The sequence below is a fragment of the Mauremys mutica genome, chromosome 2, assembly GCF_020497125.1.
Source record: "Mauremys mutica isolate MM-2020 ecotype Southern chromosome 2, ASM2049712v1, whole genome shotgun sequence".
NCBI lineage: Eukaryota > Metazoa > Chordata > Testudines > Geoemydidae > Mauremys > Mauremys mutica.
In genome coordinates, this window is record NC_059073.1 from 183,601,433 (window position 1) to 183,620,007 (window position 18,575).

At 45.9% G+C, this 18,575-nt stretch overlaps 1 protein-coding gene across 3 annotated transcripts in view; it reads left to right on the plus strand.

Annotated features, from left to right (window-relative positions):
- The first annotated feature begins 918 nt into the window (after positions 1-918).
- EPB41L4B (erythrocyte membrane protein band 4.1 like 4B) overlaps positions 919-18,575 on the plus strand; it is a 290,295-nt gene continuing 272,638 nt past the window's right edge. For all 3 annotated transcript variants that reach the window (XM_045005334.1, XM_045005335.1, XM_045005336.1), the window contains exon 1: positions 919-1,550. In XM_045005334.1, coding sequence (XP_044861269.1) covers positions 1,263-1,550 — 288 coding nt within the window. In that variant the 5' untranslated portion in view covers positions 919-1,262. The remainder of the gene's footprint in view (positions 1,551-18,575) is intronic.

An 18,575-nucleotide genomic window follows, 5' to 3' on the forward strand; every position in this document is an offset into this window, starting at 1 on the left:
GCTGCACACTAGTGTTTGATGTGTGTGATAGTGATGGGGGGGGGAAGCTGACCAACTTTATGGGTGGATGAAAGGGGGTTCTGAATCCACGGTACGGGGAACCTGGAACGTTTTTCTGTTGTAACATGATTACAATATGGAAATTAACGTAGCAAACTGCCCTACCAGGCCCTGGCGCAGCTGTCCCTTTGATCTGAAGCCTCTGGGCAGAGCAGGGAGCAGTGTTTATTACAGGTATTGGGGCGGAGGGCAGGTGCAGTGACATGTTCTCTAGCTTCACTTGCTGCCGCTGCCCCGGCATTTTAGCATCTAGAAGCAGTGCTCGCCCTCGGTCCTGCGTTGTGGGAGCCCCATTGGCAGAGGGCAGGGGTAAGGGGAGGAGGCGAGAGACAAGGGACAGCCCGAGACTGGGAGGTGGGGGGAAGGGGGTAATGAAATAACAGCGGGGAGGAGCAAGGCTGGATCGCGGCCTAAATCACACACAACGACCAAACTCTAATAATTTCCTCGTCCCCCCCCCCGCCGACCCCGCAACTTTGCCGTGTCAGTTTGGGAGCACACACGTCTCGTCCCGCCCCAGACGCCTCCCCATGGCAGCGAGGGTCAGCAGAGGGCAGCAGGCAGCTGCCTCCCCCGTGCACAGGGCAGGCAAGGAGGGAATTTCCGAGCTCGCAGGTGAAACGCTGCGCTTGAACCTTCCTCCGCCTCCCCGGCCCGCCCGCTGCCCTCCTGTCCCTCCTTGGCCGGAGGTGGAGCGGGGGCAGTCCCGGCGCAGGCGCCCTCCCCGCGCGGAGCGTGTGCGCGCGTCCTGCCGGAGCCGGGAGCAGGTGGGAGCCCGGCAGCCCCGCGGGGCGAGCGCCCCGGCCGGCACCTCAGGGCGCAGTGGCGGCGCAGACTCGGCGGGCAGCCGGGCGGGAGCCGGGGCAAGCAGCGCCAGCGCACGGGCGGCCGCCGCGGGACCTTTCCCCCAGGAGCCGCCACAGCCGCCGCCACTACAGGTTGCTCCGCCTCAGCAGCAGCAGCAGCGGCTCCCCCTGGCCGCCCCGCGGCGCGGCTCCCGCTGCAGGAGGGGCTGCATCTCCCCCGCCCCCTTCTCTCTGCCGGGCGGCGCTGCAGAGGGCGGAGCTGGGAGCCGGGGAGGGCTGGCCCCGGTGCCTGGCTCCCGGCGGGCGGCGCTGCTGGGTTGCTCTGGGAGGCTCCCCGGGGCTGGGCGCGGAGCTGCGGGCTCGGGGGTGTGAGCGGCCGGGAAGGGCGCCCCCAGGATGCTGCGGTTCCTGCGCAGGACCTTTGGCCGGCGGTCGATGCAGCGCTACGGGCGAGGAGCTGGACGTGGAGCCGGGCGAGGAGCCGCCTTTGGGGCGGGGGACGAGCGGGACGGGGGGCTGCGAGGAGCCGCCGCCGCGGAGGGGTTCCCCTCTTCCCCGCACCCCGGAGGAGCCGGGCACAGCGCCGGAGCCGCCGTCCACATCCCGGCGGCCGGAGACAGCAAAGCGGCGCTGCAGTGCCGGGTGCTCCTGCTGGACGGGACCGACGTCAACGTGGAGCTGCCGGTGAGTACAGCGCCGTAGCCCCGCCATGCCATGCTGGTGCCCCCGTGCAGCCCCCCGTGAGTAACACACGCGTCCCCCTCCCTAATAGCGCGCAGCCCCTTGACACGCCCCCGCCCCCCCTCCCCGCCTGCGTTCCACGCACCTGCCCTCCAGGGCACTACACTGGCGGCCCCTGTTGGCCCCTCTCCTTTCCCCGGCCCCCCCCCTTCCACTCGGTACAAACCACCCGCATCTGCTTTCCCCTCCCCCGGCAGTGCGTATGGAGGAAACACTCCCCTCCTCCTTCCCCACCCCCCTCGGGAGCTGCACCTGCTCCTCACCCCCGGGACTGCCACGATCCCTGGGCTAGGGCGCTCGGGGCGGGGGGGTGTATGCCCGGTGGGGGCGTGCTGCATCGGCAGGGGGAGCCGCCATCTCCTCCCTCTCTCCCCCGCGCATCTGAGCTGCTACATTGTAATGGCTTCGTGCTCATCTTAATGCCGTTTGTGCCCCCCCGGAAAGTGATGATGGGGGGGGCAATCCGCGGTGCAAGGGTCCTGGGGATGTGATGTGTGGGGAGCTGTAGTTGCCCCCTTGGGATTTCTGCCTTTCCTGTTTCCTCCCGCCCCGGTTCAGCAAGAGGCGGTCACTGCGCCCATAGTCCGCACCTGTAGCTCTGCAGGGAAAAGCAAAGAGCCGGGCTTGGCTCTGGGGTCACACCGCTGGTTCAGGCCCCTTGGGGTGTGTGTGTGGGGGGGGGTGTCACAGCTAGTGTTCGCCGTGCAGCGCTATTCGGGGAGGGAGCGAGTAACCTAACCGCCCCCCCCAACTTCTTTGCGGTTGCTGGCAGGCGATAAGCCTGGCTGTCTAAAGTGCAGGAACGGCTCCGTATTAGGCCTGGTAACGTCACACACACCCAGGTGCACGCTGACATTTCCGACTGAAGTTGCAGGATTGCTGTGTCAGACTGTGCCAACGTTGTACCTTGTGGCTGAGGCATAATTCTCTCCTTGTCCCGCACGGGTATCTCTCTTGCGGGGGGCGGGGCGGCGGGGGGGACTTCTCTCCGCGGTCAATACACACGGGCATTAGCGGCGTAGGTAACTACAAGGGTCCTCGGGTTCTTGTACAGACATGTCTCTCTTCTCAGAGCTTTACCCGGCTGCGGGCCGCATTCTCTGCACCTCTGTGAAACATACTGCTGAGAGATCCACTGGGATCTGCTGCTGCCTTGACTTTAACAGAGTTCAGCTGAAAATTGAATTCTTGACAGCCCATAGTTGCATTGGTTTGAGCTGCTACAGCTCACCCAGCTCTGGGAGTTAAGTACTATGGTATTAGATTTGCATTTCTTATAAATTATAATACATTTTACAAGTCCTCTTTTTTGGTTGTTTTTGGGCTGTCCCTTCTTAAAATTACAAACTTTGAAGCTTGTTCCTGGCTTCTTCTTATGCCATCAGTGAGGTTTATTTCAATTTAACTATATTTGTACACGGTATGGCTTCAGGGGTCATTTTTAAATTACAGTAATATTAAAAATATGTAATAGCTTGCAAATGTAAGACTAAAGATTTAAGAGTTCCACATACATTTCTGGGAGACATGTAAGAAGTACATATTCCAGAGATCTGAATATTCTCCTTTCTCCCACACACTTTGTGCAGTTGATGTTCAGAGTTTGCAATTCTTTTGTTGAGAAGTCAGTTGTAGTACCAAAATGAGAAGAAATATCCCCTTTCCAATGTACACTGCTACCTCGATATAACGTGACCCGAGGTAACACAAATTCGGATATAATGCAATAAAGCAGTGCGGGGGGGGGAGGGGGGCTGTACACTCTGGTAGATCAAAGCAAGTTCAATATAACACGGTTTCATCTATAACGTGGTAAGATTTTTTTGGCTCCCGAGGACAGTGTTGTATCGAGATAGAGGTGTATTTGGTGCTCTATGAACTAGGATAGGAAACTATATTAATATAACTTCAACAGTATAATTAATTACAAGATGTGTAATTTCAACAGTATGAAAAAAGAACTGGTTCCAGAATATTTATTTTCATTGTAAGCTTTTGACTGTTTATTCTGTGTGCACCTACTTATGCTGTGTGCACACTTAACCAACAGAATTTGGCACCATGATGGTCTCTGCTCAAGAGAAACCCAAGAGTTGGAATAGCAGTGTTGCAGGTTAAGTTTGGGGTGCGTGGGTAGAGATATCTGGGGAAGCTTGCAGGGCATCTACCTCGCTTAAGACAATGTTAGTAATTCCTTTCTCCCTTTCAAACTATAATCATTTTTCAAAATAGGGGAAATCTTGGTATATCTTAGGGTAGGTCTATATTTACCTGCCGGGTCGACGTGTAGCGTTCGACTTCTCGGAGTTCGAACTATCGCGTCTAATCTAGACGCGATAGTTCGAACTCTGAACGCGCTCCCGTCGACTCCGGAACTCCACCACCGCGAACGGCAGTGGCGGAGTCGACGGGGGAGCCGCGGACTTCGATCCCGCGGCGTCTGGACAGGTAAGAAGTTCGAACTAAGGTAGTTCGACTTCAGCTACGCTATTCGCGTAGCTGAAGTCGCGTACCTTAGTTCGACCCCCCACCCTAGTGTAGACCAGGCCTTAGAGGAAAGAGCGAATAATGTTCTGGGTCTGAATCACAATTTATTATAGTGCTAATTTTACTTCTGAGCAAAAATGTTTTCTAAGGAAGAATTTTAATAAGAAATCAGGTAAAATCAATATATTAAGGATATACTTACAGAAGTTTATGTAGTAAGATCAATAAATATTTAGTTCAGTGCTATACTCTATTTGAACTAACATATCATAGATTGCCAGCTTATTGTTAAAGATCATGTTTATTCAGACAACATGTAGCGTTAAAACACGACTGGTCATGAAACCAGATCAGTTGCATCTAATCAGTAATTCTTCTATGTCTTCTGAGTAAAATGAAATAATAGCACTCTCGCTACTTCTCTGCTCTTGAAAATAAAAGGAAATCTTATTGTCTCAATTTAAATATTTGTGTGGTCCAATAAAGAGTGAAAAGCACACAAGCTAATATTGTAATGCTCAACCCAAGTAAACATAACTAACCCATTGCTTCCAAACAAAGTATGTCATGGCTATTGTGTGTTTTGTCCTCAGATGGAGTATGGGACTGTTGACAACGCTCCCTTTTGCTCAACAGGTTGTGGAGGAGGACTCTATGAGAGCTCACAATGACTGTTAGCATCTTACCTAACTCAGCAGAAGATTATTTTAGCTGGTATCTTTACCTCTTCCACATTTTATTTCTCTTTTTCATCGAACACCCAAATTGATGATTTAAAAAAGTTATGAGAGGCATTGCTCCAGTCTATGCATATTGGTAACAGGTACTGCACTGCAGTTTTCTCAGTCTTACACATACTGTGCCCCAGTCCTGCAAATACACTGCTCACATGTGCATGTGCTTAACTTTATACAAGTGTCTACAGGACTGGGGCCTGAAATGGCATAGTGGATTAAAGGGTTTTTTGGGGGTTACATTTATAACTTTTACAAAGACTGATTGGTTTCCTTGTTTGTCTGATGGCAGGAAATATATATTGTAGGGGAAAATATAAAAGTGTAATTTTATTAGCCTGCCATGTTAACCTTTAACTCCTAAAATTCCTCCCTTAGTACAAGTTAGATTCCCTTAAACATACACCTTGTCAGACTAGTTTCAGTGATGCTTTAAGTTTTGTATTGTGCTGCCCAGCTGTCTAAATTAGACAACTGTAGGTGTTTGGTAAGGTTGACTTCAGTAATGTTCTGAGGTAAACATTAAGCTTTTGGCATAAAATTTAGAATCTTATTGCGTACTCTCTTGTTCAAGTCCTGCTAACTTTTCACTTTCTATAACCACCACCTCTATGGTCTCCACTTGTTCTTTCCTCACTTTTTTTCTTTCAATCTGTGCAAAATATTGTCACCAAAGCCATCATACTTTCTTGTGTACCTGATCATATCTATCTCTTCTTATCAATTTCTGTCTTGAACATCTGCCCTCTGTTCTCATTTTCTTCTGTGAACAACCTAAGGTGCTGCTACTTTCAAATTATTTCATAACTTGGCCTATATCTCTCTTTCCCACTCTTTCATGTATATATCCTCTTCCACTCTCTTTAATCTGCTCAAGCTTTCCTCATTACTGCTCTCTTTGCTTTCTCCTGGACTTTGCACTACCTTCAGCTAAACAAAGTTTTATATATATATATATATATATATATAGTTTTGAGCATTTCAGCCAATTCCTTTATTAAACTTTTTATGTAACATTTTGAGGATTACTTACTGATACATGCTTTCCCTTTGCTTTTAAATCTTTGAGACAAAATGTGTACCTTGAAAGCATTCTTTCTAAACAGAATAATGCACTAGCTAGCTTCTTAAAGCCACTACTCCTCAGGGCCCCATATTGAATCTTAGAGATGCTGTTACGCTTAGATATGTTGTGAAGAAGTGAGTGGCAGTTTACCAGATCTGTTGCTGTGGGGTGATTGCCCACGGGATGGAGAGTGTAAAATAGTGTCATTAGTTCCTGTTGACCAGATATCATATGTGCGCATCTGAAGTCTAGAATGTTTTATATGAATTGATGTGGGAGAAGGGAAGGAGGGACCTGTATCAGAGCAGCCTTTTCCTGCTCTTGCTGTATATTATTAAGCTTCAAGAGCATATTTACCATTTTTTGTGTTGTCATATTGATACAGGAGGCTATTATTTGTTTGGTCTTTGCGTTGCAACTCAGCTGTTGGTGGGGTAGAAGGCTATTTGCTCACTGCTATCAAAATAATAATTTCTTCCTCTAAGAGGCTTGCTTGAGAATTCTCATGACTTAACAAAAGAAAAGCAGCTGCAGATGAAGCCATACCTTTTATATACGGACATAAGGATGGAGAATAGAAAAACAAAATATGTTGGTGTTGCTCTGGTAGTCTGATCCACAAGTGGAAATGAAGACTTTTAAGGCCTGGCTTTTAAAGCTGAGTACCCATAGCTTATGTTAATTTTAGTCAAAGTTGTGGATGCTCTGAACTTCTGAAAATCGGACCTTCATTTTTAATTTGGTGCATTTTCATCATCAGGCTTTTTGTGAGATGGCTACTTCTGTGCTATAAAGCTCTAGCTGTCAGTTGAGGGTAGTCCATCATAAACATTCCTTCACTAACAATCACCTTGCTGTAATAAAGAAATCTCTTGGATGCCAAGAATATAATTACAGAGAAGGTGTGTGGTGTGTTATAAAATATTATATTTAGTGATCAAATAAATGGAAAAGACAAATATAATACTTTAAATCAATGAAATGTTTTCAAGTGGGTAGCTTTTGTTTTATTTCTGTGCCTTCCTTTTTGGTACATCTGTTTTAATGACTGTTTCAGCTACTATAGCAGTGGTTCTCAAACTTCTGTACTGCTGACCCCTTTCACATAGCAAGCCTCTGAGTGAGACCCCCCCCCTTATAAATTAAAAATACTTTTAAATATATTTAACACCATTATAAATGCTGGAGGCAAAGCAGGGTTTGGGGTGGAGGCTGACAGCTTGTGACCACCCCCCCCGACATGTAATAACCTTGCGACCACCTAAGGGGTCCCAACCCCCAGTCTGAGAACCTCTGTACTATAGAAACATTTAGAATACAGATAACAATTCCTTACTACTTTTAGTCCTTCATCTTTGTGGTACCATATCCCTTTCTTGGCTGAATAATGTCATCATAGCTGTGCTAGTGTAACTGTGTAACAATAGTGTAAACTCTATTGTTTACATCAAATGCAAATATAAAATAACATTTTGGTGTTTTAAGAAACTCTTTGCTATTGCTGTCCTCTCTTTGGTTTATTATTTGCCAAGCAGCTGACTTGATACAATTTGTAAATAGCATTGGAGAAGAAGAGGAGTCAAAATAACACTTTTCATTCCTCTACCCTTTACATTGTTTCCTGAGCAGAACTTTTGTAAAAATAAACCCTTCATTTGAGAAAATATGTGGTGAAATCTACTAATATACAGTAGGATCCTTTGATTCAAGTTTGTCTCTGAGCTGAAGAATTTTGTATTACTATTTTTAGGATCACAGTATTACTATATTATTAAATAACACCTTTCTTATAAAGTAACAAGTGGAGAATTAATAAATAAATATGAATCAATAATAAACCCCAGTTAAACTTATTCACAAAAAATACAGTTTCTCTCATTATAGATGTTGCTTTTTGACAACTTGAAAAAAATGAAATGGAAGAAATATTAATGGAACACTAGGCTTGCATAGTTATCTATTCATATTGGATAATGTTTAAAATCAGTCATGCTACTGTAACTCTGCCCTCTCGAGTATATTCATTACAATAGTCTTTAATTACTTTATTGTTACGTCTGTAGCACTTTGTATTACTCGTACTGCTATTGGCAACAGAGCATATGAACACCATCAATTGTAAAAGTGCCCATTAAAATATACAATACTTTAAAAATATTGCAGCAGCAGTATAGTAAAACAGTTATAGTGAGCAATATTCTATGTTGGTTTATCTTTAATAACATCAGCTCTTTCAATAACTACATAATGATTAATTGTTCTTTTTTGGTTAGTTGTGTAAGTCTTGCTGTTTGCTAGGTGCTTTACAGCTTGAGATGATGAGAGGGACTCTGCTGCAAGGAGTTGACAGTTGAACTAGAGAACTTACCAAGTGATGTGGGAGGAAGGGGAATAATTAGAATAATGTGCTTGAAAGATGAAGGTAAGTGCATGTTGTCTTTGGTTCTATGATGGAGGGTGTAGATATTCGGAGGGAGGGGGGAAATGGAGACTTGTATGTGCACTTTGTAAACAATAGGTAAAAATGCAGTTCTGCCCTGAAAAGTAACTGTGTAAAATGGTATTGTTTCCATGTTTGTTTTGTGTCTGATTCTATGTAACATTTGCTCACTTGACAGAAACATATTGTTTTATTAACAAGCGTGCAAACTCAACCTTTAAGTTACCAGAAACATTTGTGCAACTCTGTTGAAGACACAGGATCCTTATGAGTGATGAGAAGGAAGTTTGCAGGGCTGGCAATTAGAAAACGCATAATTTTACTTGTAAATTGAGCACATTTGATATGGAAATAATTTCTTTTAGACAAACATGGAACCATCTCATGCCATTTCTACAGTCACTCTTCAGACCAGATTGCTGAATATGCCATTAGTGTGCAACCTCTGGCCCTGATGCTCTGAAGTGCGGCCTTTGATGGGGTCTGTGTTAAGAAGAAAATGTGTATGATTCTAAATTGAAAATGTCTCCCCAGTAGCTCCCCCCATCTCTGGGGGAGGGGAAGTGAAGAGCAAAGCCACCTCTGAGCTGCTGCTCCTTTAAAAGGAGGGGAGCAGGCATAGAGAGAGAGAGAGAGAGCAGTGAGGAAGTGATGGCCATTGAGGGGCATGGGGGAGGGAGGGTGAAATTTGAGAGCAAGGAAGATATTCCTGGAAATACAGGGACAGTGTAGAGAGAGAGGTGGTTGGTTGCAGAGAGGCAAGTCTTTGGGGTTCCTGGGAAGGAAACATCTGTTTCTTTCTGAGGACGAGATTGAGGAGGGTAGTATTGGGAAGAAGGCAGCTATAGGTATATTTCGAAGGGATGGGGTGCTAAAAGTAGGACTTGGAAAAAGGATGTCACTCTTTCCTTCCCTCTCCAAGCCCAGCTGCTGCTGTGAAAAAAACAGCTTTGAACCTAAAGTTTTTGGTGCTGCATTTTAGGCTCCCAGTTCAGTTGAAGAACTTACAAAGTTTTGCATTGTGGATGGAGAGGGGCAGATTTTTCAGAAATGTTTTATAGAAAGAAATAGCAGTGTCTGTGTGGGTGGAAAGTTGGGGAGAGGGTTAGGAGTGGCGACAGAGGCATCAAAAAATAACACTATAATTGGAAGCCGGGGGGTGGGGGAGGGGATGAGGTGGTGGGATAGGGAAGGGAGGATGCTAGAAATGGCTGAGAAATAGAGAAGGTTTTCAAGAAAGTATGGAGAGTTCAATTTTAATCATTTTCTGTTTGAGTTGGCAGCAGGCAATCCAGGAAGAAATGAGAGTCTGAGAAAAGTGGAAAAAAAATTGGGGTTGGAGAGAGAAATATGGGATTCATCAATACAGAGATGGCGATAGAAGGCAAGAGAATGTATGAGGTCACTCCAGGTAGGCTGTAGAGGGAGAAGACCAAAGAGGAGTCCCGAGACACAGTGAGAGAGCGGAAAGGGTCGGGGGTCGGCGGGGGGGAGGAAGAGGAGGATCCTCTAAAAAAGGATACACTGATGGAGCAGTCAGAGAGAAGAGTGCCATGAGAACATGGCATCTCTGAAGCCTAGGCAAGAGAATAGGTGGTTATTTTACGGTGTTATAGGTGCAGAACGGTGGAGAAGTTGTGTGGGCAGGGAAAAAGAATGGCGATTTCTGTTCAGTGAAAAGGGCAAAAGCCAAAGTTAATGGGAGCTATTTTCTCCCATGCCAGCAGGAGGAGCAGGAAAGGGAAGGAGAGAGCTGAGGAAGCAGTTGATGAAGGCAGTGGGGTCTGGGTGGGGTTTTATAACTTAGGGAAACACTGGCTTTAACTGAAGTTAAAGAGGAAGTAGCTGGCAGGCAGCTCTTGAATGAAAGAGGTATGGGATAAACATGGAAGCAATGGGTGGGTGATGCATATGTGAGACTGAGGGTAAAAGTAAAGGCTTTGGTCCAGCAGAGTAAAAAAGACTTCCGAACTAAAAATGGATGGAGGAGACAAGGATGCAGGGAGGAGAATGGGGGATTTCTTTAGGACTTGCGTTTCTGTCTTCCTTCCTTCCTCCGCCCCGCCCTGAAGCTGCGCTTCTGCGGGCAACCCTTTGCAGTGGTCATCATATGGAGGCTCCAGTTTGCTCCCTGTAATTTTATTTTCTGAGGCTTTTTTCCCTCCATGTTCTTCCCCCTCCGCAGTGCTAACAGATCCTATTTCCCTTTCTTGCTTCACAACATGGCCATGGCATTTTGACCTACTCTGGTTAATGGTGGCTTCTGTCTTGAGTGGCTGTCTCCTGCCCATCTCCCCCAGTGACTCAACTGATTCCTCCCCTCCCCCCCTGAATTTTTTCATTTACACCCTACAAGTGGTGGCATTTAGGTTACTCTTGGCTTAGGGAATTGACTAGGTCTGCTCCTGGGGGACTGTCAGGAGCACCAGAGGGTGGCCAGTTCTACTGTCTCTACCTTAGACTTATTAATATTTTCTTAGAAGAGCGGGCAGATGAGACCCCTAAAAGGTTCTTGCCATTTCCTGTGGTTCCTGTCAGAACCACAGGAAATATAATATCTGTCTATTTCCTCCGCAGGCCTTTCCCAAAGGCAAAAGAATCCCTTCATTTTCACACAAAGCCCTGATGTGGATTTTCATGGCTGTGGGATGGGAAGTGGGAAGCAGGAATCCTAAACCCCAGCAGATCCACAGTGGGCTCCAGTTCTGTGATGCAGGTCTTTGGTACTACCATTTTGATTAAAATGTTCAGTCTCCATTATTCCAGCAGATGCTGATTCCACAGACAACAGCTGGTTCCGTGTATTAATATGGATTGAGCACATGTTGATGAAACATCAGCTCTACGTGCCCAACCAATCAAATAAATAATTCCTGGGCTTTATCACTTTTATTTTAAAACACACACTCTTCATTGATTGATTACTTCATTGGTGATTACTAAAAGAACCATTTGAATCACACATTTAGACCCTGGGACAAAAATGCACACAGTCCAACTAGTGGATCCCACCCTGAGATAAAAAGTAAACATAATGCATGACATTACTAGCCTGGTCCACTAAAACTATGAGGCCTGCAGTTTGACGAATTATGTGCACTTGTATTGCATTGCCTTGTTTGTGTTAGTGGTTGTCACTCCCTTAAGAAACAGAGTTTTCTGCAAAATATTTGTTTTCTCATGCAAACCTTGCAAAGTTCCTTCCTTCTCTTGTATTAAAAACATGAAAAGGTAGAGGGTGGAAATAATGAAGTGTTTAAAGTGGCCATCCTCTGTTGTGTGTTTGACTTGTTTTGTTCTATGTATTATCACAAATAGCATCAGTTTAAATGTGCCCCTGGACCATTAGTTTTATTGTGAGGAGGTTATTTCTGTATATTTATTTTTTTGTTAAAGTGCCATATCATCATCGTCATGGCAAACCCCAAAGAGATGTAGCCTCTTTGCAAATCAAACACCACCTGGACTGATCTCTAGCTGGTCTTCCTGGATGTTCAGTCTGTCCATTGTTGTTCTTATCATGCCACCAAAGCTTTTAGTGGCATTCCTTAGTAAACTTGCTTAATAATATGTCTGCCATCTTAATAATATGTCCGTACCAAGAAAAGTGCCATATACATCTACTCAATCTATAAAACAGTAAATACTATATGCATAATAATATATGACTAATGAACGTAAACATGCTCCCTCATTCATTTTGAACCACAGATATTCAGAGAGAAAAATGACTTATTTTAAGATCTGGTTTAAGGAGAAAATATTACTGATTAAAAATATTGTTGGAATATTTAGAATACACTAACAAACGTTGTTTTTATATATAAAAATACTATTGTGGAAAGTATATCTGTTATTTATATACGCTTGTTCATGGTGGTGTTCTACAAAAAATAAAAAAGAACAATAGAGTGCTAAAGTCCCTGCACTGAAGCGCTTGCAGTTAGATAAATATTGTATGCAGGCCAAGAATTCAAAAAGGAATTAGGACATATATTAGGGGATCTCAACATTCAATTAAATTATATTTCTTGGAAGACTGAAAAAATCCATGGAACTAAACAATACAATAATGTTACCTTTTAAAAAATGTTCTAGTGTAACTTATCAAGGGACAAACTGGATTTCAAATGTGGCTGTGTGAAAAGAAAATGTCTCTTTGTGATCATACATAATTAGCTACATACATGTTCCCAAGTTGCTTATTTGTATTAAACGTGGACTCAGGAGGAATTAACAACTTATCAGACTTGGTTGGAAAATACCCATTTATTTTGCTTTGCCACTGTAGCGCTGTACGTGTAGACATACGCTAAGTGAGGAAGCCACTTCTCATTTGCAGCCTCAAGTCTGATGTGATGCTAATTGTACTAATTTCACTAAGTGCAGGCTGGCAGCTTGTCTGGCATTTAGTAAGTAATTTAAAATTAATTTGGCTAGACTAGAATTTTTTGGTTGTCTCACATCACAGGGCATTTCTCATTTTGAAGTTGTCCATCAATATTTTTCATCAACCATCATTAGTTTGTAAATGTTGTAATTTTATCTTGGACCATTTCTACTGTGATATCAAATAGGATAAAATCTTAATTTCCTAAAGTTTGTCTGTTTGTTTTTGTAAGTAAACATTTTTCACGTCTGTAAGCAGAGAGTAATTTATCAACACTGAACTTAACAAATCTTTTTCTTTGGGGCAGATCATTTCTACAAGAAAATAAAACAAAAAACAACTTTATATTTTTTCCATATTTACTGGTAATTACTTGGAGTCATGTGATATAATATGAAAATGAGACCTTGCACTTTCCAGATGAAAGATTCTTTCTTATATGATAAGTGTAATTGAAAACACAAGTATTTCATGCAATAGTAATACTGCAGCAAAGATCTCTTCAGTAGAATGCAAATTTTTAGTATATACATTTTGCATTCAACCTACTTACCGTGTAAAAGTTTTTCCTCAATAATGAACCTTGCTTGTAGACACTGAGTGAGGAATGATTCTATTATCTTTTAAATTAGGCAAATAACTGATAGAGATGAGTTTCCAATTAACCATGGGTTCATAACCCCAGGACAGGCAGCACTCCAGGCATAATGCCTAGTGGGCAATATCCACACAACCCATATCTGTGCCAGTATTTGTTGCTTCCACTATGTTTGCATGAATGAGGGAAATCTTGTAGTTCTGGGGAGGAGTTTTTGCTGCAGTAGAGGAGGGATTTAGTTTCAGGTTTGTCTCATAGTGCGAGAGGATAGATTTTCTTCTCCCTTTACTTATCCCCCTCTCCCAGCCCAAAAAAACCCATTTAAAATATAGCAGTTTTTTGAGAAATACACTTTTTGGAAGGCATTTCTTGCTATTGGATATAGCTACTACTCTGGTGATGGTGGTGGTGGTGATTTGGTTCAATAGCTAAAAGTCAAATCCCCATCTGAAAAGATAAGCGTTTTACTACATTTTTTTGTCTTACTTTTTCTACTGTCCTGCATCTCCTTTTTTGCCTTTGTGTCTTACTGGCCTACACTTACCGTTGCCACTGTTAGGGAGGAAGGGTCCGTTGTTCCCTCAGACTGTGATGGGTCCTCCACTTTGCCCAGCACTCTGCCAAGTCTAGCCCTCAGCTTCGCTCCTAGCTGCCAGGTGGCTTTACACAGGCACGAGCTTTGCATTTGTGCAATGAATTTTGATCTCAACTCCTAGTAGAGCTTTGGAGTTCTGTTCCTAACTCTCGTTGACTTGCTGTATGGCTGGGCTAGTCCTTTATTCTGTTTTTTTTTCTTTGTCGTTTATAATATAGGGCCAAGACTTTAGAGGTATTGGGAATTAGTGTCTGTAAAGTGATTTGAGTTCCTTATGTAAAAGATGATGTATAAGTTCTCCAAGAACTGCTTTTGTTTACTGTTGTGTACTGTGCCTTTCTAAACTTAGTATGTCTGATGACAAATGCCTGCTAAGTGAAGGAAAAGAGGCTAATTTGGGCCCTTGTGAGTGACAAAACCATTGTTTCCATACCTGCATTCTTCATGAGTGGTTATTTTAGCCTAGAGATTAAAAAAAAAGACAGATTGTCACCTGACTTCTACCCATATACAAGATGAAGAGAAATGGATTGATGTGTCTGATTATGATGAACCATAGTCTGGAAGTTACTGCTGATGTTCATGAAAGGTAACTGATAACATGGGCAGAGGCAGTGCACATGGGTGGCAAGTTTGTAAAAATTTTGGTGGGGCCCAGAACCCGCCCCCAACTCCGCCCCCCCAACTCCGCCCCCACCTGCCTAAGGCTCTGGGAGGGGGCTCGGCGGGGGAGGTCTGGGGTGCAGATCCTGGGCTGGGGATTAGGGTGCAGGAAGGGTGCTGGGTGCAGGCTCTGGGCTGGGTGTGCAGGAGGAGGTGAAGGGTGCAGGCTTTGGGATGGAGTTTGGGGTTGGGAAGGGGTGTGTGGGAAGGGGGAGGGAGTTTGGGGATAGGAGGGAGTGCAGGGTGAGGACTGTGGGGCTGAGGATGAGGGGTACATGATGCAGGAGGGGGCTCAGGGCTAGGGAAGAGGGTTGGGCTGTGGGGTGAGGGCTGTGGATGAGGGGTTCATGATGCGGGGGGGCTCAGGGCTAGGGAAGAGGGTTGGGCTGTGGGGTGAGGGCTGTGGATGAGGGGTTCATGATGCGGGGGGGCTCAGGGCTAGGGCAGAGGTTTGGGCTGTGGGGTGAGGGCTGTGGATGAGGGGTTCATGATGCAGGAGGGGGCTCAGGGCTAGGGCAGAGGTTTGGAGTGTGGGGTGAGGGCTGTGGGGCTGGGGATGAGGGGTTCATGATGTGGGGGCGCTCAGGGCTGGGGCTGAGGATTAGGGTGCAGGGGGATGAGGGCTCTGGCTGGGGCAGAGGATTAGGGTGCAGGGGGATGAGGGGTTCATGATGTGGGGGTGCTCAGGGCTGGGGCTGAGGATTAGGGTGCGGGGGGAATGAGGGCTCTGGCTGGGGCTGAGGGTTTGGGGCGTTGGAGAGGCTCAGGGTAAGGGCAGCCTGCCTTGCCATTAGTGTTGGGCAGGCACTAGGACCCTGCGGCAGCAGACAGCAGTTCTGCTCGGAGCCCTCCAGCAGCACGGAGCAGGCAGGGACGCGACACAGCGGAGGGGGGGGTGGAACACGCGGGGGGGCAGGCGGGGGCTGAGATCTGCTCCAGGCAGGGTCGCGGCGGCGGGGGGAGACCTGCGGGGCCCGGGGCCCGATCCAGGCAGGTCCGAGGGAGAGACCCAGCTCCAACTATTGCTGGAGCAGGGCGCCCAGCCCTGAATATTGCTGGGGCCCGGGCCCCACACAAATATATAACCTGCCGCCCATGGCAGTGCAAGCTCTCTCACAGCACCTCCAAAGTGGCATGGCCCTGAGCTATGAGGAAGCAGAAACCATTTTTTGTGGAGGGAATGGGGCACCTCCATGTCCCTGGCCTCTTTGAGACTTTCAGTTTGTAAAGATATTAATTTTGGAGGCTGTTCTTTTATGTGGATCCCAGTCCACTGGGAGCCGGACTGAGATCAGCAGTTCATTTAATATAAGTAGGCCCTACCAAATTCACAGCCATGAAAAATGCGTCACGGACCATGAAATCTGGTCTTTTGTGTGCTTCTACCCTATACTATATGTGTTTCATGGGGGTGACCAACGTTTCTCATACTGGGGGTCCTGACCCAAAAGGGAGTTGCAGGGGGGTGTCAAGGTTATTTTGGGGGGGTGGGGGAGGACATGGTATTGCCACCCTTACTTCTGCACGCCCTTGAGAGCTGGGCAGCCAGCTCTGAAGGCAGTGCCCTGCCAGCAGCAGCACAAAAGTAAGGGTGGCAATACCATACCATGCTACACTTACTTCTGTGCTGCTGCTGGCGGTGGCTCTGCCTTCAGAGGTGGGCTCCCAGCCAGCAGCTGCCACTCTCCAGCTGCCAAGCTCTGAAGGCAGCACCGCTGTCAACAGCAGCACAGAAGTAAGGGTAGCAGTACCGCAACTCCCCCTACAATAACCTCGCGACTCCTCCCCCGCCCCCAAAAACTCCTTTTTGGGTTAGGACCCCTACAATTGTAACACTGAAATCGCAGACTTAAATAGCTGTAATAATAATGAAATGTATGATTTTTAAAATCCTATGACCGTGAAATTGACCAAAATGGACGGTGAATTTTGTGGGGCCCTACATATAAGCCATTCAGCTGCTGTCAGGGATAGTGCTTGTTGGTCACTGCTGTCCTGTTCCAGAGTCAGTCTAGCTCCTGAAGCCTTGTCTGCACCAGAGAGTTTGTGTGTTGTACTTATCTGCCCCTGTTCCCCCCAGTTACCATAATATGTGAATACTTCACAGTCTTGCTTGTATTTAGTCTCACAATTTCTCTGCAAAGTAGGGAATAACAGTGTTTGAAAACTCTAGAAACCGCTGGAACTTCGCATACCCTAATGCTCCTACTAGTTTATTTGAACTGGTTTTTGCACTGGTGGGGCGTTTTTTCCATTGAACTCCCAAGTACTTTATAGACCGGGGCGGGCAAACTTTTTGGCCTGAGGGCCGCATCGGGTTTCATAAATTGTATGGAGGGCTGGTTAGGGGAGGGGGTCTTGGCCCGGCCCCCACCTCCTATCTGCTGCCCCCTGGGACTTCTGCCCCATCCACAAACCCCCGCTCCCTGTCCCTTGACCGCCCCTGGATCCCTGCTGCCCCATCCAACCCCTCCTCTCATTCCTGATGGGCCCCCCCCCCGGGACCCCTGCCCCATCCAACCCCATGTTCCCCCTCGACCACCCCGACCCCTATCCACAGCCCCTCCCCCTGACCACCACCCCGAACTCCCCATCCCTCTATGCAACTTCCCTGCTCCCTGCCCCCTTACCGCACTGCCTGGAGCACCAGTGGCTGGCGGTGCTACAGCTGCACCGCTTGGCTGGAGCCAGATATGCCGCCACCACACAGCACAGAGCCCGGGTCAGGAGATCACAGCCCACCACCCAGAGCATTGCGCCAGCAGTGGAGTGAGCAAGCTGAGGCTGTGGAGGAAGGGGGACAGCCTCCTGGGCCAGGAGCTTGGGGACTGAGCAGGACGGTTCTGCGGGCCAGGTGTGGCCCGCGGGCCGTAGTTTGCCCACCGCTGGTATAGACACAGCCTTAGTGGCAAGGCTCAAGTGTCCCAATGCCAGTCCCCTGGCAGACTGATATAGCTTGAGAGACCAATATGTAAGAAAATTACTGCTCAGCATAATATACATTTTTAGCATCTTATGATGTTTTGAAGCATTCCTGAATTTAGATATGAGAAACAAATCCTCAAGTTATTTATCTCCACCTACATCTTCCTTGCCTTTTTCTTGGACTCCCTGGATCTCTCTGCTTTATTAGGAGGTAGTTTTTTGATATACTTAAAATTTTCTTTATGATGCATAGAGCTTTATAAATCTGAGGCTATTGTGAAGCTTATGTTCTTTGTTGCTTGTTTATTTCTTGGTTTTAAAAAGGTAGAACAGGGAAAAAACGTTACTGTGTTGGCACAAGTGTTGTCCAAGTATTTTGCAACATAAAATAGGCTGAAGTTAATGGGAAAAATATAAAATTCAGTGCTTTTAAATAGAAATAATGCTGTTTGACTGCTATAATTATAAAAATTTGTCATCAGATGTTCTGATAATCTTATGATCTGTGTAGTTTTATTGAGGTATGTAGGGCACAAAGGACATTTTGAGGTTTATTTGCCTTGTGCGTATGAGTAGAAAGAGTACTTAATAAAGTATTGAATTATTTGAACAATAATTGTTTGCTGATCCTTCTTTCTTTAGTTTAAGGATATGGTTGTGACAAGGAAGGGGAATTTGGTTTGTTTTCCTTTAGCTAGGTAAAAATATTCTGACATTCTAAAAATGAAACTTATCCCTTTGTAGCAGAAAGAGAAATGTGTTTGGTATTGTGACTGACTGTTAGTACAAAAACCACAAAATCAATTAGTAGCGCTTCCATGTCTGTGATATGGCCTGAGAAACTGAGAAAATAAATAGGAAGACCGAGTTTCACAAAGGAGAAAATATGAATGAGAAACTCACCCACGAAACAGTATAGTTACATCTCTCAGGGGTTTGTATTGTACTGACAGTATCTTACTATTGTTTTTACAAGTGCAGAATTATTTTCTATAAACCCCATACTTCCTATGAAGTCTTTCTAGTAAATATACATTTTAAGTCTTTTTTTTTAATTTGGTCAGACACTT